General features: G+C 42.1%; 1 protein-coding gene across 4 annotated transcripts in view; it reads right to left on the bottom strand.

Moving 5' to 3' along the window:
* Positions 1 to 21501, bottom strand: part of CACNA2D3 (calcium voltage-gated channel auxiliary subunit alpha2delta 3) — a 3251448-nt gene that overhangs the window by 1432489 nt on the left and 1797458 nt on the right. For 3 of the 4 annotated variants that reach the window (XM_069643639.1, XM_069643642.1, XM_069643643.1), the window contains one exon: positions 3757 to 3774. The exons of the other annotated variant lie outside the window; for it this stretch is intronic. In XM_069643639.1, the coding sequence (XP_069499740.1) occupies positions 3757 to 3774 (18 nt within the window). The remainder of the gene's footprint in view (positions 1 to 3756; positions 3775 to 21501) is intronic. 4 annotated transcript variants of the gene reach the window in all.

The following is a 21501-nucleotide window of genomic DNA, read 5'->3' as shown; positions in this document are numbered from 1 at the left end:
ATGAGGAATATGTACCTTAGGTTCAGGCTAGCGTTTTTCCCTGCAGCGACTAATACTGCCAAGTAGGAGCCTGATATAAATGTATAGTCTGGGTGCCTGTGGTGTATTGGAGATGGTCATACACCTGTTACTCTTGTGTCCAAAAGTTGGATGATACCAACTTTAAAGTTAAAAGAGTTAAATCAATATTGGCTGCTTTCCACCTAATTAAAGACTCTACGCACTCAGCTACTCAGATTGCATTTGCTCATTTTTTTCTTTCTACAAAGCAAGGACACAAAGAAGAAAGCATGGATTAAAAAATCGAGGTAAGTAACATAATTGTTTGTACTCTTTTCATCATGCATTTGTCCTTCAGGTATGAGGAGAACAATGTGCACATTCCCCAGAGGCATAAATGTTACTAATGAAACTGATGGTATCACATGATAATTTAATTTGAGACACTATTTAAGGAAAGTTGTCATGTTGCCTAAATACCAGGAAACATACAATTATGATTCTCAAGGATCTCCCCTTACCTGGTGTTATGGCTAGTCAGCCTCTTCCGACTCCGCTACTAGCTGTTAGTCCTCATTCATATACTAAATTCAAAAATACCTATTCTCATAAAACTTGAAATCCTATACACATCAAACTTGAAATGATTGGGTAGCACATCCTCTACAATTCTTTCCTCATGCTGTTTGGAATCCTGGCTATCCTTCCTCCTTCTACCACAGGTTTATTTTCTCTTCTTCTATCTCGCCTTCAATCATGATCTCCATCTAGGATCCCCATCTTATCCACTGCCTGCTCCTATGCTTAAGCATGTACACACACAATACTCCCACCCGTCTAGGCACTACTCAATTCCTCATTACAGTGCATTTCTCAAGAAACCGTTTCCAAGCCCTTCAGTTCTCTCTAAGTTTAGGCCTATCTCGCTGATTCCACCCCATGTGGAGTTCTCTGTCACATCTCTCATTTATATTTTCCTGGAAAGCTTTTCTATGATCAATCCCTTTCAGTCTGAGTGCAGCTCCACCATGGGTTGAGCTTCCTTTCTGATTTCAGCTATTAAGGACCTTTGCCTGGCCTCAGATGTCAGCAGTGTTATGCCTCTGATTATGTTATATTTATCAACAGAATTCAAAACTGTGGATCATTTCATCCTACTCTAAGCTTTAGCTAGGACATATGTCTGTAAAACTGTAATTGTTTTTTTCATTTTTGCCTGGTTGTTCTTGTACCTTTTTGTTTTCCTATATGACTACATGTTTATGTCCTGAAGGGTCTGGGACCTTTTGAATCTCCTCTTTAATCATTATCTGCAGTAACTGGTACAACTGATCCAGAGCCAACAACTTCATTTCTACAAATACGCCAATTACATCCAAATACGGTTGCATTTCAGCCAGTGTCTGGATTCTCGCACCTCTCAATTTGTGTCAATGGCACACCACTGGTGGAAATTCAGTACTTATAAAAAAGTGTTACTAGAAGGTGGAAGACTGAAACCGACATGGATACAGTACAAATGACTGTAGCCTCGTCACGGAATTTAAGCTTGAGTTTTTATGCACAACTTTGTCTCTTCCAGCAGATCATTTAAATAATCAATAGCTTCTTCTATTACGTGAGGTTGCTAACCAAGATTCTTCCCTGCTTATTGTCCTCATAATAACCTATCACTGTCTATGCGTTAATGTCTTCTTGACGACTGCATGCTTCCTCTGATATCTCTGATTCATAGCCTGTGTGCCCCTCTACCTTAAGATTCAGTTTACGGTCCTTTGTGTCCTATGTGTCATCCATTGGGCATCCTAATGTTCTGGTGTCTGTTTTCTTGATCAGGTCTTACCAACTACTGCCCTATATGTTGCTGTCACTCTTCTAAATTCACTCCTGACAATCCCTTGCTTTCCAGCTACAATGGAATGGTGGCAGATCTTTCTTTGTCCTGTCTCCTACTTGTTGGTGCAAACTCACAACCAGTCTATGGAATATGCATCCCATTTTGTATGTACGCTTAAATCCCAGATTACAAGACATCTCAGTATTTTAGTTTTCAGACAGCATCATGATGCCTTTGCCCACTGTGTGCATTCAAGTTCAGTAGATAGGAATGTTGACTACTATAGCATAGTTATGCACCTTAGTACATTATATAGTGATCAATGATGATTTCCGTTTCAACAATCTAATGCAGAGGTTAATGTTTCTATATTGTATTGCACTACATTTATGGGAATTATTTAAACATTATGACTGACTGAAATACTGACTTTTACAGATAGCTAAACTAGGCCTTTGCATTTTGAGGTTCTTTTGAATCTTACATGAATGGATTTACTTGATAACATTGACTGTTTTATACATGTGTAGCTATTAAGAGTCGATAAATGCCTGTGAACAAACCATACAGGTATACAAATTAATGTAGTTGTTGTATCGTGCATACTATCAGCAGAATGTGTGTTGTGTATTACATTCAATACAATGATTATTCTGTATCTGACAATGTATCAATTATTTTTAAAATGACGGCAAATAAAATATTGTATTACACCCGACAACAATTATTACCATTTCCGTTATAATAATGTAAACAATTACTATGAACACATGGTTACAAACACAACACATTTGACTCATATATGAGACTTACAAATATTTGCAAGACATATATTGTCCACAACAAACAGTTCACCTAGATTATTTTGAAGGGAAATGTGCTGCTCTCAAACTCAGAGCAAAAATCATCTGGCACATTTTTAAAGGTTCCACTGCATACCAAGACTTTGCAAACTCTTCAAGAAACATTAAAACTTGGACAAAATTATTGATGTTTATGTCTGACTTTCATTAGTTGGTATACATTGGTAATACACTTTTTAATCACCATTGTAATTCCGAGTTTTTGCATTCCATTTAAGGATTATACAAATTTGGTGCACCTAGAATCGAGTGGGATGCTACACTTTATCATTTGAGGCCGCGCATAGTGTGCTCTACAAACGTATCACCTACCTAAACTACCTACCTACCTGTGTAAGTCAGAAATCTGAAAACATTGCATGATATTAAGTTTCTTTCTAGTTATTCTATGGAGCCAATCCATACAAGTGAACAATGGTACTGATCTTTGCAGACAAAATGTAATGAAATAGAAATTGTTAGACTCTCGTTTTTTAATAAAATTTGAACCTAACATTACTGAATGTTTATGTGTTTATCCACAGTGACACACCCAAACAACAATATTGTGAACGGATATGGTGCTACAACTGTTGAGAGCATGTACATGGGGGAAGAACTACAGATGTTATGTTGTGGAGCAATGCATGTCTGGCATAGCATGATGTGATTTTATATGAGGAGCTTATGAAGATTGGTTGTTCTATAAATGTAAAGTGGAGACCAGATAGGAAGATTAACAATGCATGGGGTGTTTTGCCCATGCATCAGAGAATGAGGAGGCCAGGGTTTGATTGCTGGGGGATACATATTTGAAGATTTAAAAATGGCTATTCCACAATGTAATGCTCAAATGACTGATACTTGCTTGTAATGATGTCATTCAGAATTGAAGTGGTAGTTTCAATGTGAACTATCCTCACTGGAGCTCACATTGTGTTGACCTTGGCAAGGGATGGGGCATGAAGAGCCATTGCATTGCTTGCCACTATACCATATTCAAAACATTGCACACATGCATCAAAGCACCAATCTTGATTTCTTGGAATGAATAATATTTCATTGAAAAGTGTTTACCTTTTGAGCCTGAGGGAGCTGAAACAAAAACAAACAAAAAAGAAACAGAAAGGAAAATCAATTATTATATTTAAAATAAAGGTTAAATGTGAAACCTATTTTAGGTGTTTCTGTTTCATCATATTCTCTTTTGTTTAATGCCCACCTCATCCCTGTAGTACAATATGACGATGAGATCTGTGATGTGATGAAAAATTAATTCTATGATTCCAAGACAATCTCTTTTCTTTTCATAGAGGCCTATTATTACTGTCTCCACATTGACCAAAGAGTTCCGTGCCTGTGCTCATCGCTCCTTCTACATGTGTGTTTAACATGATCATGTAGTGGACATACAATCACACAGAACCACATTCTGCAACTGAGGCAATGTGTTTGGTTAATTTGAGGCCAGTTTAGCACCTAATTATGTACCAATGTTCAGTCCTTCAAAGGTACTTATAGGCACACATCCCAGAGGCATCACACAATATTCTCAAGCAATCAAATGCAGTGCACTCTAACGGAGGTGTGGGAAGGTTTATGCCCGAGTCCACCACAATGTGTCATGGTATCTCCATAAGTAAAAGTTCAGTCAAATGCTAATATTTAGATGTTACAAAATATCTCTGAACAAATGAGGGATCCATGGATTCCTCACATATTGGATCAATGGGACTTTCAACCTCTTGCTCTCTGAATGGGCACATTAGGTCATTGAGGATAGATGCATTATCTTTTAGTAAACATTATTTCAGAGGACTCAGGGTGTGTGTCCATGAAGCAAATTAGTGTTCACATCAGCATAGTAGTTGACAAGAGCTGAAATAAAAAGATTAACCAGAGACTAGTTAAAGACATCAAGGAAGTACTGCCCTTCTCGTATATTGAAAGTCAACTTAGTTGGTCTTGCGTCATAGTCTCACCAAATAATCAAATACAGTTTTGCTTTTAGATTTCTACATCGTATACAGATGAGAACAATTTACATGCAACACATTTCATTGATGAGCTTTTGTATTTTACAGTAATTATAACATCTTGATTATATTTAAGACGGGTTGAACACTCTGTTCATCCTATTAGAAAACAGCATTTTGTATAATTTTCAAAAATGATGTGGAATAAAGAGACATTTCTCACTCTCATAACACTTGCCTAGTGAATATTCACGTCAATGTCATGGTTCTTGAAGAGGTTGGAGAAAAGTTGATTCATTTTTAAAGCATAATTATGATCAAGGCAGTAAAGCCAGTGTGGGAATGCAATCGTTTAGGACATTAAATAGTGCGTTAAATACGTTGAACTTCTATTTACAGGAAGACACTTTGCTATAGTATAAACAGAATCAAAATATATAATCCCCCATTTGAAGTCAATGATAAATGTGTGCACATTACACTGTTTGGTTATGCCCCCACATGTGGAATTATGAGCAGGGTATGTATCTCCTACTAGCACAATATTGTACAGCTGTTCTTTGTAATGCTAAGTACTTTCAGGTTAATGGAGGAACATGTGCTGTATTTTAGAATGGAGTTTCAATGTTACGATTGATAACTAAGAATATCTGTTTTCTGTGAGTTTAATGCAAACAAAGATGGTGACAACATATGATATGATAGGGCCTGTACACAAGTGTTGCTAGGCGCCACAAGACAAGGGAGCGAAGGCATGGGGAGGACAAGACAAACAATCCTACTAGGCTTTGTCTCATTTGTCATTTGGATCATGCTGTGCGACAATAGAAGTGCAAGGGGACGGAGAGTGGGATATGCACAGTAGAGGAAAAAGCAAGTGCGATCAGGGCAGCATGGCTCTAGGTAAGTGCATCAGTTAGGGGGTCTCTAGGGGTTACAGTTACAGCCCCTAAGTGTGTGGTAGGCCAGGAGACAGTGCAAGGAAGACTGGTCATGGAGGAACCTGGTACCCAGTGGGACTCTGAGGGAACCAAGCAACCAGTCAGTGCAGCAGACAGATAAGCTAGCAAGGGAGCGAAAGAGAGGAGGTAGTGGGGATAAGGAGGGTCTTGAGCTGCTTCTCGGACTTCAGGTGGTCTGGCTCAAGTCTGAGAGGGGCAGGGAGACATTCCAGAGGGAGGCACCTGCATAGGAGAGAGATCTACCCCCATTCTCGGCCTGGAGAAGCGTATGACCCTAGGGGAGTTTGAGGTAGCTGAGCAAAAGGCTCTAGTAGGAAGCTATTTTGGAAGAGAGAGTTGCAAGTAGTGGGGTTTGAGGCCCCAGAAAGACTTGTGGACAATGCAGAGGGCCTGGAACTTGATCCATGCAGCCTGGCAAACGTACATTTTAAAAACTATTTTAAGACTACTCTAGAATCAGAAACACATATTGTTTAAGTGTGTGTGATGTGGCAGTTTCTCTGATTATTAAAAAATTACCAAATTTATCATATATCCCACAATGTTTGATGCATTTTTGCAATTTACTATTATGGTTACACTTGACCTAAAACCTATCATCTATTATATAAATGCATTAACAATTTAGGAAATACATCAATGTCAGTCAAGGTAACAGTTATATTTTGCAATGTAAATAACCTTTAATGCATTGTCCAATTAACACTTTACAATATCACATTGAGCAAAATAGAAACAAAAAGAATGTGTCCAGTCAGTTATGTATGATGACGATTTTGCAAAATAATTTTTACAAAATATATATACTAACACAGCATATTATTCTGACTTGATCGCACTTAACACTTTAGAGTATGACTAAGACCCGGATTTACAAAAATATTGCAGAAATGGCGCAACGTAACTGTGCAAACGCTAAAAGTGTGCCACCCAATCATAAGGTGCATTAAGGCAATTCACAAAGAATTATTGGTGCAAAATCAAACCGTGCAAAAGGGCAAATGTAGTGCACGAAACACCCTGATCACTCCTGCTGGCCAGGTACATAAAGCGCCTTGGATCAGCCTAACAATGCAGCAGCTGACAGTTGCAAAATCATAGAACACTGTCCACCGTAATTCACTGCGAATCAGTGATGCAAAACCACATAAAACCTTGCCCAGCTTAACATTCACATACAGCACGTCAGTAGAAGGGATTACAACACCATGAATAAAATGCAAATTACATTAAAAACAGCCCCCCAAAACCAGATACCAGGGAACCCACAAATGGCACGTATGACACCAGACCCAGCTGGTGCACACTCTAGATCCAGCTGCCATTTGGCATGGACACACCAAACAAACTGTCATTCTTTTTGTATTTGACTATCTCGAAATCCTGGCTTTGGATATTGCCACAATTTGTGTTGCTGTGTTCTTCCACCATGGCAAGCGTTTAGGCCCTGATCCATGGAATTATTTGTGTGTAAAACAGAAATTTGTGTCCCTGTTTGACGAATAGGAATTTGCGTGGAGAATGGCATGAAAATCCCTGTTTTACACGCAAAAAGTTCCATGAATCATCGCCTTAAAGAATTGTTTCCCGATGATGGTTTTGTGATTTTTAGTGTAATAGTGTTGGAGTGGCCAGGGTGTAGTTCATTAAAAAGAGCCCAATGTGCCGTGATGTACACATTGTATTTTGCTTGTCCGGTGATCGGCATGTCAATAGCTACATGAATGGTGTGCACAGGGGACTCCTTCAGTGAGATTCTAATTGTCGTTCTGTGAAGATCAGGTGCTGCAACCATAGCAATATATGTGTGTCTATGTTGCTGATCTTTAAAAAAAAAAAAAGGCTTGAACACATTCCCAGAATCCTTCTGTGCATCAATGAATATGGCATCTATGCAACAGCCAGCATTTTGACCAGCATGCTGCTGTAATGATGCAGCAATGGTGGTAAAGGTGATACATTTTAGACTTGCTGAATGCAGTTTGATCCCGGATTGTTTTAGAATAGGCTGTGAACATGTGCTGTCAGACTTGCTATCAGTGCCTGCCTTGGTAAGTGATGATTGCGAATGAGCATGTGCGCTGTATTGGGGTACAGGGAGCATGGGGATTGATGCCCTGTTCACATCTCGAAGTAATTTTCCAACAGCTCCTTCGCCCTCATTATCTTCTCATCCTACTTTATCCTACTTTATCTTCCTCTACCTTCCTCGGCATGACCCTAGTAGTGCAAGAAAATACCTTAGCTAACAATACAAGTCCCAAACATGCCTTCTTAATCCACAGTATTTTCTACAGAACCCAGAAATACAATGTACACTTCCTTTCTGATCATTCCTTCCACTATGATTTAATAGGCAACATTGGCAATTACATTATAATTAAGGGTGACTTCAACATCTTGGATGAACACCTGGGCAATCACCTGGCAACCAAAGTTCTACACCTTTTAACAACTTCAAATTCACGCAACACTTCTGAGGTCCATCATGTCAAAGGTCACTCCATAGACCTCAAAATGTCCCTCAAGCTTGTTCCACATTGATTTACAGATCTTGTAACATGTCTCCCCTAAGCTTTCTCGCAATTCCTCACACCTATTGCCAAAGGTTTCAACGCAAGATCAAACCAAATTCTATACCTGAATTTATATCTCATCACTCCCATGTTAGACGTCCCACTCTCTCCCTTGCCCTAGATTAAGAAGTGCCCCCGGGTTCTGCCTTCCCCCCTTCTTTTCAATGCTTACCTGAAGCCTTTGATCTTTCTCATAAGAACGTTCACCCTGAACTTCCGAAAGTACACGGACTCTCCTATGGTTTACCACCAAGCACTCAACCCCATTTTACCATGGTGCATTAACGTCCAACATCTTCCCTAATTGCCTTATGTCCATCCAAATGAATGAAAATAAATCACCACTGAACCGTAGCAAATTTGAAATCCTCATTACATGTCCTCATCAGAAATCTAAAATTCAATTATCAGAATGTATGTCAACAACCTGAGTACTTTTCAATGACATGCTTGAACTTGCCAGCCTAATGACTGTGTCCTTAAAAAGTTGTAACTATCAGCTCAAGATTACAAAACACATCTTAAAATTCCTCCCTACTCATCACCAATCTTAACTCATCAGAGCCATCATTGTCTCGTGGCTGCAATATGAGAATGCCAGCAATAGACCCACTTCTGCTGTTTACTGATCAGTGCACCTTCAATAATTGTTTTCTAAGTGACTCAGCAGTCTCCAAGGGCTGAATGCAATGTGGTCCTCGTTCTTATCCATAGACATGCCCAGGCTCTTTGTGTTGGATTTTTCATCCTGGAAAAGCCAGTGATAAAGATTCCATGCTGTGACTTAATCCCTTTTTCTTGTGTAAAGAAATGGCACTGATGGGTAGCATGGCCACTGTTTGTTTTGCATTGTGCTTCTGTTGCTCATTTGTCACGCTTAGTCCTAAATATCCAGGGCCTACATTAGTACTGCTATCATCATCAACATTAGAGTGGTTTGGCAATTCTTGCATCTTCCTTTCACCAGGGCTTGAAGGCATCATCAACATCATCATCATTGTCATCCTCATCATTGCCTGCAAGGGAAAATGAGGATTAGCTCCTGTTAGCCTTTTCCTCACTTTCAAAACCATTTCCATCTTTCTCTGAACAAATATCCTTGCCAGCCATCACAGCTGGATGTTCTTGCTTTCTTTCATTGCCCCTCCTCCTGTGACTGTATCTTACCATCTGAAATTCCCTCTAGCACTGTAGCTCATGTCACCTTCTTTACCCACGATTCACTTCGGGTAATAGTTTGGGGGTGAACCTTCTTCACCCTTCACTCCAGAACCAGTGGATGCAAGAGGTGCACCAGACAGAGGATTCTTAAGAATTAGCTTGGTATGAAACCAGACGTAGCAACACTGCTGGTTTTCTTGGAGGTCGGCAATTATTTTGCAGATGATATGGCCTCTCATTGAAGTTAATCTCTTCATCGATTGATTGGCCTTGCTGCATGGAAGAGAACCACATATACATGTGCATGCGCTAGACATGCAATGCCTACACGTGTTGCATGTGCATGTTCTTTGCATTTACAGGAAAAATAGAAATGTTCAGAAACCTATAGTATTTGTACTCTAATTCAATTAGTTTATACATGTATTACATATGGCTATTATTATGACTGAGCTGCTGGATTTAGCCTGTGCAAGCATTGCCAAAATAACTAATTTACTGTTTGTGCTAAATACATTGTTTACATTTTGTGCACTACTTTAAATGTTACATAAATTGGCAGACTTGAGGGTCTTGTTTCGTTGCTTCTCACTTATGATGTAGCATTTATTGAATAACTCTATGTGGTTTTCCTCTCATATTCCTCTCCCATCCTTCTTTATTGCACACACTCCAGTCCATAAAGTTTCCCTTAATTCAATACAAATTATTTCCGGAAAAATGCCCGAGCTGCAACAACAAGTATTGATCAGATCCATGAAATATCAACGGGAAAACAGCAATATAGTTTAGAATTAATAATCATCAAAGTGAATACAACATTGTAGTAATTTTTTAGATAATACCATAGTGATCAAAGTAACCTTGATCAGAACAAATAATAATCAAAGCCATGATATTACATTGTTGTAATTCATGGAAAATTCATGAACAATGCCATAGAAACAAAAACAATGTTTGTCAGAAATAATAATTATGCTGATTAAAAACACTGTATGTATTCATGAAAGACTGCCACAGTGACTGATATATTAATGAAAGATAATAATATTCAAGGTTGAATATCATATATAGTAGTAATTCATGGAAAATGTAATTTTATTTTATTCTTCTTCTGGTTACCTATTGTTATGACGCATTGTCAGACATGTCCTTATATGAAGCTTTCTTTGTTTGTATAGCACATGTATTAAACGATTGTTTTATCCCTTTCCCCTGAAAAGCTTTTTTTCTTTCCAACCTCAAAATGGCAAAATCATTTGTTACATGCATTCCCTATTCTTTGAGTGATTGAATTAACAGTTTTATTTCCCAAAACATAGTAGTGAGCAGACCAAGGTGAATAAACCAAGGTGAATAAAAAACAAGTTGATAAATCATGAAAAATACCGGTGACAAAAGGAAAATAATAATGATCAGATATAATAATCATGGAGAATAAACTGTTCAAGCTAGAAATAAATACAACATAAACTAAATGTGTTCTTCTTTGCATACATAGAACACGCTTGTATACACCATGTTGTAATATATATTTTATTGCTGTACCCTGATAATAACTTTTTTAATAATTATGTACATTAACATTGAGTCCCTCGGGCCTCCACATCATCTCTAAATGTTAAACAGCTGGTTCGGAAATGTCTACCAACCTCCCCCTCTCCGGCCCCCACCAACGTATAAAGCACTGGCTGAGCAAAGAACACAGTTTCTAGTAGCAAAAGTAACACTAAAGGTACTAACGTCTCTTTCCCTGCCATATCTAGTTGGAGTCTGCCACTGTCTCCCTTCCTCCCATTGTGCACTGTGCACCCTCAAAAAAATCATGCATTGCAAAGAAAAGATCACATTCAGTCTGTTTCCTTGCCCCCTCCACTCCACCATCTATTTATCCTAAACAATTTATTTATTTAATAGGGCACCTGGATATTATGAACCATGTCATACACTCCCTTTTCACTATTCTGGGGACAAGAAATAAAACAAGCTAATTTATAAATCAATATTTTGTTTTATTAACAACTTAACTGTGGAATTGGGAGTAGTTTACATTCAATTATTCCGGGAATTCAGGATACACATACTCGCTCTTAGCACGCAAGGGGTTAAAATAACCTTTACACAAAATAACCTTTATGCAAATGTGCTCCGCAAGCTTTATGCAGGGTCATCACAAAACTGCACAAACACAGACAGACATTTCCCACATGCATACATCCATCTACCTGTTTTCTCAATGGACTCCGAGTAGCAATAGTCATTCGAGTTAAAATGCGGCCAATTGTCTGACACTGTATCAAAAGTGACAGAGTTACATCATAAAATATTTGAAAATATCACTTTCTCCAATAACACAAACAAATGCTGGAATCAGAGAATTCTTGCATGGATCACATTTCTCATGAACATTTTGTGTTGTCTGTTGCTAGTACATGTATGTAATTTCAAAGTATGTGTGTACTGAATTTCATTTTTTTTAAAAATGTGATAGTTTAATTTTTTTAACTTTTCATTTGTCTCCAGTTTTTCCAAGGTTTCTTTTTAACTCATTGCGAGTTTGCCCGGACTTAGAATTTCTTGTAGAAATTGGCATATTGTAAGGATGAGTTTATGTGATCTGCCGTTGAGCATCTCAATCCATCTTTCTTCTGTCTCCATCGTCTGTTCTCTGATCTTGTAATAGGTTCCGAATCTAGATCTTTGTTTGGAGAGTTCATTTCATTCCATTAGTAGGTGGAAAAGCATTTCTGACTTTTGAATGTCTGAGCAGAAGCGGCAAAAGTGTTCTGTTGGGGGAATTTGTCTGGGTTTGGCTAGGTAAAAGCGGGTTGGTATTATGTTCATTTGAATTTTCAGATATATTGCTCGCATTTTGGCGTCTGGGAAGATGGTCAGGTAGGCTGGCAGTTTGTTAATGGGTCTGATATCTGTCTTACATTGCAGGTTAAGATTGTATTTTGTTTTTTCTTCAATGGTTTTTATCCAGTCGTTTTTCATTATTTTTGTTTTTGCATGTTGAGGGCGTAGCGTGAGCATTTCATGGGAAATTTCTTCTGTTTTCATATGTTTCATATGTTGTTCTAGGTTGTCTTTCCACTTGGCAAGCATTGTGTTGTTCATCACTCCATCATGGGTCCTCAAGATTTCAATTTCAATTGCCGGTGTTTTCTCGTCAGTGAGTAGCTTGCGGTATAGATCTAGTTGTTTCCATAAGATAATTGAACTGATGGACTGTACTGCTACTTTGTGTCTGATTCTAGGCAATTGCATTAGAATTGTGCTGATATTGGGTTAGGAATCCACTGCTATGAATTAAAAAAAGACTGAATTTTGGTTTACCAACCCAATTTAGGAGAATGGTTTTAAAATTGGATTAAAAAGGTATACATTATCCACCTCAGCTCACAAATAGAGTCCAACTGTGCAACCTCAAGAATGAGAAGTAAACAGGGTTTACTTTATCATCATTTTCTAAGGGAGTAGAGATACCACAATTAAAATAGCTTTCATTTCCTATCCCATTTTATATGGGAACACGCATTATCAAGCAATGGTTCATCTGTCGTCTTCCCTCCCTCAGCCCGCTACTCTACCCTTCCCCTATGCACTCACTCCCCTCCGCCTCCCCGCCCTCTGAAGCCTACTAAGGAATTCGGCAAAGGGCACCTTCCTATGCACCTTCCATCCCTGTTTGCATGTTCGCCCTTGAGCTAAAGATCTCACCCTCTGTCCGCAGGTACAATCCAGTAGGACACCAAATCATTGCTCTGTTGTTATATTTATTTGAATCCTGCTGTTGTTTTATTCAACAACACTGTGTTTGGTTTTGTATGGGAGCGAGGGGTCCTCAGGCCCCCTCGCGTCATACGCTCCTCAGTACAAGGCTTGGACCACGTGCCTCCGGTAGTGGGATTGCCCCTTGCCCTTATGTAAAGTTAACCACTGTTGACTGCTTCATAGATGGGACTACTGAGCAGGACACGGGGCATCCATCTTTTGTGCCCCCTTTCGATTCCATCTTGGGTAAACAGGCCTCACTGCGATAGTACAGCAATGCTCAGCCCCCCTTCCACCGCAGCAGCCAAGGACAGAGACACACACACAAGGCACGCAGGCAGATGGCTGGCCCCCACCCTTGCACTCCCCCTGCGAAGGAAAGCTCTGCGCTTCCATTCTCACGCTGAAGCTGGAGAAAGTTGCAACAATCAATATGCTACAGTTTTCTTCCTCTGAGATCACTGTTCTTCTGAGAACCGGCATGTGAACCAGGATGAGCTAAGCACTTTCTGCTCGATTTGTCCTCATAAACGTGCAAGCCACCCACCCCCATTAGAACAATTTATTGCCATCTTGACCCTGCACCCCCTGTAAGGTATTTCTTTCAAGTGCCAGACCCTCCCCTGTGCTGCGAAACCCACCCAATACACTCCTTACTAACCTTAAGCATTTTTACTACTATATATGTTTTTATTTGTACTAACGAGTTTGAAACCTAAGAAAAGATGTGAAACACAGCCTGATTCTTCTACATGCACAATAAGGTCAAGGCCTCCAGTTAAAGCCACGAATGACCCAATTGTACTGACAATAATCATTGTGTGTGACTTATGTAGAAATGTGACAAGTAGCATACACTGTTTTAAATAATTTGTTATTTAGTGTGTAACATATTAGCTTAGGTAGTGATCAAAGTGACGGACCCTGACCTGGATGCAGCACAAGATGTTTGATGTCCGTCATCTCGTCAGCCACTCAGCCAACCAGGAGGAAGAGATGCCACCCACACCTACAGCACCACATCGCCTGGCCAATCGGGTCCATTTAGCATTTTTTGTTAGAGTTACTTTAATTAATATAAATATAAGTGTGATGTAATGAGGGTTGGAAGGGTTTTTTGGGTTATTTCCTAGCTGGAGAAATAAACCATCCTTTGAACTCTTGCAGCCGGGTCTCAGTGCCTCTTTCCCCGACAAGGGGTTGTGTCGGCTATTTTATTTTCTCTCACACGTAGTAAGCCGGGGAAAGGCACCTACAGTTTCCACAGGGATTCTTGAGCAGGTTTGTATGTTTGAGTCCTGTGATTGCTTTATTCCACCACACTGCATATTTCTCCACAGGGATGTTAGTATGGGCTTGAATCATTGAATCTTGCTGTTACTTTTTTCCACCACACTGCATCTTATTTCCACAGGGATTTTAGTGATGGTTTACATTTTTAGAGTTGTGCTGTTTTTTTACACCACGCTGCATTTTGTTTCCACAGCGATTTTTGGGTTAGCATTTTGGGAATCTCGCTGTTGTTCTGTTCCACCACCCTTACCTTTGTTTCCACAGAGATTTTTGCATTGGGCTTGCATCTTGAATTCCTGCTTTATTACACCACACTGAATTTTATCTACACATCACTTCCTAAGAGGGGTCTGTTTGCACTTTTCAATCCGCCTAGCATTGTGGTTTAGCACACAGCTTGTCTCCTCTGACAACGCTTCCTAAAATGGGCTGACATTTCTTAATCTATTTACTGTGAAGATCAACCGCATCGCAATTCTGTTTTTCATAGGTTTCGGTTTGTTGCAACTTTTTTTCCTCCCTCTGCTTTTCTCCCTCCACCACTCCAACATCATTCGGCTGTGCTCCCCAGCTGGATCGCTCATCTGAACTCCCCCACCGGGTTTGGGTCTCACACTTGATTTTGGTTGTTCCACTGCTCCAGTGTTCATACATTTCACTCATTATGGGTAATAGGTGTGGGCCTCTCCCCATACCTAGCTGCTCCAAAGTTAGAGGTGCATTGTAGCACACCAGAAAGACCTATTCTCCTATATGCATACGCCACACATAAATTCCACTTCACCCTCCTCATTCTAGCACCCACAAAAGGAAATTACTCACTCCGCTGTCCACCCTAGATCCCAGCTCACATCACCCATTTGAGCATCCCGCTGCCTTGAGCATCCCGCCGCCTTACCCAGGCTACCTTTACAGGATCCTTCAATCCACCAGACTCTTCCCTCTCTGGACCTATTTGCACCACCATCCCCTCACACAATCCATCCTCTTAATCACACGTCCATGACATGCACTTTGGCTCTCTAAACTCTGTCTGTGCATTTCTTGCTGGAACCCCCATTCAACCACCCGTCCAACCCTCAAACACATGCCCCTGCTCTCCAGAATCTCCTAAAGAAAAGACATTGTGCTGCCTAGCATTTTTTATACAACATACCCCACCATATCTCTCTACCGCACCCTGACGTCCACCCATACTTACGCTCTTATGGCCTCCCCCAAGCCCATTGAAATTTCTCCTCAGCCACCTAAATATCACCCCTGACACTCTCACCAGACACCTTTCCCCCTGCTCTCTAGAAGTGACTACTCAGACTCTGTTACCGACCCTAGAAGACTGTCATCAGACCCCTCCTGCCTAACTGGAAACAAGGCTGAAATCCCCTGTCGCAGCCCCACCTACACCCCAACCCTCTCTCACCACAGTATCCACATCCACCTTCACACCTCAGACAAGGGTCTCTACTGCTCACCCCCATGCACACTCCCCCACCTATAAACTACCAAATCCACCTTTAACCAGTGGACTCCAACCTCGCAAGTACTCTTTACACACACACCAATACCTCCCCCTCCAACCGAAACCTTAGACCACCCCAAAGAGACATCTCAAAATTGAACACAGTGCATCAACAGTACCCAACCACTCCCTCAGCCCTTAATATACCACACACCCCAGTTGTCCACAGGCCCTCCCCTAGCGGGCCCCCCTTTTACGGAAGCTGACACTGCATCAGCCTTCACCCACCCATACTTTTATACCACCCTTTCCCCTTACATAAGGAAGATCTCTCTCCCCTCTTTCAATTCCCCCCAGAATCCTCAACACTTATGTCAAACACTCAACCAATAAGCAGAATAGAGGGCATCTTGGTCAATGCCCGATCCATTGCTAAAAATCACCACAACATTTATGACATAAATTCATCTGAAGACCCTGATAACATCTTCATCACCGAAAACTGGTTCTCACAACACTTCTGGTGAATTGCACATGAGGCCTTTTCTCCAGGCTAAAATCTTATTTTGCACAACAGAACCAGCAGGGCAGATGGCATTTCCATCCTGTACAAATACTACCTCTCCATTTCACACTCGGAGGAAAACGACTGCAACTCAAACTGCAAATCCCTCCTGGTAAAGTTTCTGGTCACCCCCCTCATGTAAGGCTGAAAGTGTGAGAGGACTGACAAGGGTGACAGGGACCATTTTAGTCTCTCAGCCCCTCCTCACAATGCTAGGGGACTTCAATATCTGTTTCAAAGTCTCACATAACCCCATGACATGATCTCGTCTGGTCTCTCAGACCCTCCTCACAATGCTAGGGGACTTCAATATCTGTTTCAAAGTCCCACATAACCCCATGACATGATCTCGTCTGGACACTCTGGACAACCTTAAAACCCTACAACTAACACAACTATCACCCCACTGCCGCCTTGCCCACTAGTCTGAATGGACCACTCAGCCAACTTCTTCACTCTCTTGTCTGTAGACCCACCCTCCACCCCGGCCACCTATTCACTCCGATCCATGGAAGAAAGTCAAAGTAACTCTTGACCTGGCAGATTCCTTACATGCTTCCCGGACCAGCTTACCACTCCAGTCAGGTCAGACCTTCATCCACCACTTTGATATATGGATCTCTGAAGCTCTCAGCCCACTCACCCCTGTCAGATACTTCTCTAGTAGACAAAGCCTCTCCCCAGAGGGTTCCCCTCAGATCTCAAATCCCAGAACTGTATCCTGGAATGCAGATGGCAGGCAGACCTGTTGCAGCAAAATTAAAATAGTCTATACCCCGCAGCTAAAAACTTAACAGGCAGAAATACGCAAGGCCAAAAAATCCTATTACTGGAATAGAATCAACAATGCTCCAAACACCTATGGGGGCTCCACAAGCGTATCTCTGTATTCAATGCCCCAGCATGCACTGCCCCCTGCTACTGACACAACCTGTGGCTCCCTCTCAGACCACTTCCAATACATAGCTCTGGAAATAAACATCGCCATTTTCACTAAAATAGCATTGTGTGCATTCCCTCCCTGGCATCCACAGCTGGGATATCAGATCCAAATTGCGCATGCCCACTCTTCACTTCTTCCTCCCCTATCTCCCTCCCTCTGAATTTCTAAAGCTTATATCAGATAGCCACACCTCAGGATCTCCTGGAGACCCCTGTCCTCCTACTCTTCTAAAAGAAATTCTGTCCTTAACCTGTGTAGGTGACATCGCAAGATCTATTTTTAACTCATCTCTCAGCTCAGGCACCTTCACAGTAGAATTCAAGACCTTGTACATCTAACCCCTGCCCAAAAACACCTCTCTCGACCCCGTTTTACTGAACAACTACAGACTGCAAACCCACCGAATCTGGCGTCAAACCCCTGAGAGGAACGAAATCGTGCCAAGTCTCCATCTTGGATGATCGTAAAAGACACTCAGGCTTGAAAGGTTGTGCCGCACTAATTCTACTCGACCTCTCATCAGCCTTCGACACCATTGCTCACCACACCCTCATGGACAGACTCCACTTTCTCGGTAACAGGGATGCCGATCTGAAGTAGATATCCTCCTTCCTCTTCAACAGATCCCAAGTAATACACATGCCTCCTTTCTCCTCGACTCTCTGCCCTGTTGCTCATGAAGTGCCTCACGGATCCTCTCTCTCTGACTGCTCTTTAAACTCTTCACTGGCTGCCAGTACGGTGACTATACACCTTCAGGGCAACTTGCATCACTCACTGAGTCCTCCACAACAGTACACCAGAAAATCTGCAACACAAACTCACACCCTACATGTCCACCGGAAACCTGATATTCAGCTCTCCTCCTCATCATCAGAGTCACAAAATCAACCAGAATAGGGGGCTCTTCTTTCTCAGTCCGATCTCCCACTATCTGGTACTCGATTCCACTTACCATCTGCCACATAGAGTATCACCTCACTTTCCAGAAGGCTCTCAAGACCTGGCTCTTCCCTTATGCATCTTGACTGACCTAGTCCAACTCCAGAGTGAACTATCACAACCCCACAGGAAGGCAGGGACACCTGATGAGTCACTTGATGAGACAACAAGGTGGTACCTAGCCCGCTGGGAAAGGATTACAGTCAGGCCTATGATATGCTCTGCAAGACCTCATGCTAACTAACTATATGTCATGTTCAGTGGTCCAATGGGTCCAAAGACACTGACATCATGCCATCAGGGGAGGTTTTCAAAGGGTCATAACCACAGGGGTCCCGGGTGGACACAGTCCTGGTGCCTTTGGAGCCAGCCTCATCAAAGTCAGTGAACAAGAACACTTTATTTTGTGTAAAAATGCTTTTATTCAGGAGCTTCATTTTGCTGAAGCAGCTCCACGTGCACACTGTTTGGGTGTGGCCTCCCAAAGTTACTGTGCACATGCTAATTCAGGGAGTGGCAAAGTATGGCAGGCAAGCCAGGCCTGATGGGCGTGGCCTCACAAACTCGGCTATATAAGCCACTCCCATCCAAAGGCCAGCGATTCGCGTTAATCTGCATTTGCATGCAGCGTAACGCTCACGACGCCTGAGATAAAGCAGACTTACCTTGGGAATCCAGTCTCCTGCCTACGCGCTTGCATCCTGGAACCAGCATTCACCTGCATTCTTCACGCGCCAAACCTGATGTCCATTCGTCCATCATCTTCATCCTCTGGAACGCAGTAATGCTGCGCTTGACACCGCAGCATGACGCATTCTTCATCTCGGAAGGCAGACCCTGTAAAAGGACGAAAGACAAGGTTAGACATAACGAACATTCAGTTTAAGGTCACGCTTGCACAATTTTTCATGCTCATCCTTAAACACCCACTTACCTGCTGCATGACCACCGCGGCAGCATTCCCATCTCACCCAGTGCCACCCCGTGCTCCGTAGCACTGCTAGGCCTCAATCACACTTATTTGGTAGAAAGCAGGAAAATACATTAATAACGAGCGGACAGCGGGTTGTGGAAAGAACAATACAAATAGTTCACAACAAACGAAGGGTAACGAGAAAAGAGAGACAAAGAGAAAACTGAAAGACACTTACCAGAGAGGCGTGCTTTAGTCACAGCTGGATTGAACAACCACGTGCGAAGGGCCAGTGGAGGAACTCGGTCCTCATCATAAAAGCGCCCCTGCCAGAAGTAGCAGGACGGAGAGCTCGCCATTAAGAATCAGCAGGAGAGCCTTAATGGGTCGATGCATGCTCACGGAAACCACGCTATGGGAATAAGGGTTTCAGAGGGGAATCAGTCACAGGCTGGCAAACTCACGTCCTCTCATATCTAGGCAGGAGCAGTGCTACAATTCACTGCAGCCCACAGCCTATTTGCAGTGGCAGAAGGTAGGCAGAGGGGATCTACTTCCTGGGAGGGCTGCAACCGTGCCCCAACACCCCCGCAGAGACCAGGTGAGCGTAATAGAATGCAAAGCCTCTACAAATCCCTGCCTGGGCATTATGGAAACCTCAGAGACAGAACAATTGGCTCAACTTTTGGGTGAATTACGAGCTGAAGTTCATGCTTCAAGGCAGGAAACCAATCAGTTTACTGATGACTAGGAAAGACATTTGCTCCAGGCACAAGCTGACCAGGTCCCCTTTCCGGGGCCTACTCCCACACCACACCAATCACCACCAGTACAGGTGGTTCTTCCAGGGGCGGTTCCTCTGGCCCCACCTGAACGTTTCACAGGCGACCCTAACAAGTACGCCATATTTAGGAATCAATGCCGTTTACATTTTTTCTGAAGACCTGGGGCCTTTCCTAACGACCAAGCCAGAGTGGCATTCATACTCTCGTATTTGGGAGGTAGTGCAGCGGACTGGTCAATACCTTTGGTAAATCAAGATGATCCTTTGCTTTGGGACTTTAGAGGTTTTTAACACGAAATGGAAAATCGTTTGCATGACACACACAAACACAGGCCCTGGACAACGAATTACTGTCACTCAGACAGGGAAATCAGGATCTGCCAACCTACATCGCATCCTTCAATGTTCTTACAGCTCAAACAAATTGGCCAGAAGGAAAGATGACTATGCTCTTTTACCGAGGATTGCTTGGGGAACTCAAGGACATACTAGCTCAAGTGGTAAATCCCTCAGAAGGCTGTGCGTAATACAGCAATCTGACAGTGCAGTTTGATCACAGGCTGCAGGGTCGAAAAATTGATTGAACAAGGGCTGAAGGGCGACCAGTCTAATTGCGGCCTCGTGAAAGTCAATCCAAGTCACACAAACAACCCAAACCAATGCAAATTGGGGAATTAAGGAGTCCACTAACCTAGGCAGAATGAGAAAAAAAGAGACAACAGCAACTCTGCTAGTACTGTGGAAAAGCAGGTCACATCCTTTGATAATGCCCGGTGAAACCACCCAAAAGACAGTCAGAACAACCGACAAACACAAAGAAGGGGAACAATATTCGGGACACTCCAACGCCCGGCAAGTGTAGGGGTCCACTTGTCTAGCAGTGAAAAGGAACCTGTACAGACCTCACATCTAGTCATCCCGGTGCTCTTGGTAGACCACAAACATCCGTCGAAAATACAAGCTTTGAAAGCATACATTGACAATAGAGCTGTGGGAAATTACATTGACCAAGATCTGGCTATCCGTATAGGCCTTCCTCTCCGACAAAAGCAGAAATCGGAAAATGTCACAGTGGTAGATGGATCTCAGCTTTCATCCGGCCCAGTGACGCATTATACCAAAAGGTCAAGCTATTGTATCGGGATGGCCACCAAGAGGACATTACCTTCGATGTCATTGGTGCTCCTCAGTTGCAGATGATATTAGGAATGCCTTGGTTGGAGACACAACCCTAAGATTGACTGGCGAAAATGAGTTCTGACCTTTCCCCAAGACTGTATGGACACCTGTTACACTCACAAACCCACCAACCCAAAATCTAAGAAAGGAATCATATTGGGTCTCACTGGTTCATTACCACATGAATATCTGGATTACCAGGATGCCTTTCAAAAGGAGCAAGAAAACGTCCTTCCTTCGCACAGGTCTTATGACTGCCAAATTGATCTCGTACCAGGAGCCCAGATACCCT

This window comes from Ambystoma mexicanum, chromosome 2p, assembly GCF_040938575.1.
Source record: "Ambystoma mexicanum isolate Mex_15411 chromosome 2p, UKY_AmexF1_1, whole genome shotgun sequence".
In the NCBI taxonomy this organism is placed as follows: Eukaryota; Metazoa; Chordata; class Amphibia; order Caudata; family Ambystomatidae; genus Ambystoma; species Ambystoma mexicanum.
This window is presented reverse-complemented; position numbering and strand designations above follow the sequence as displayed.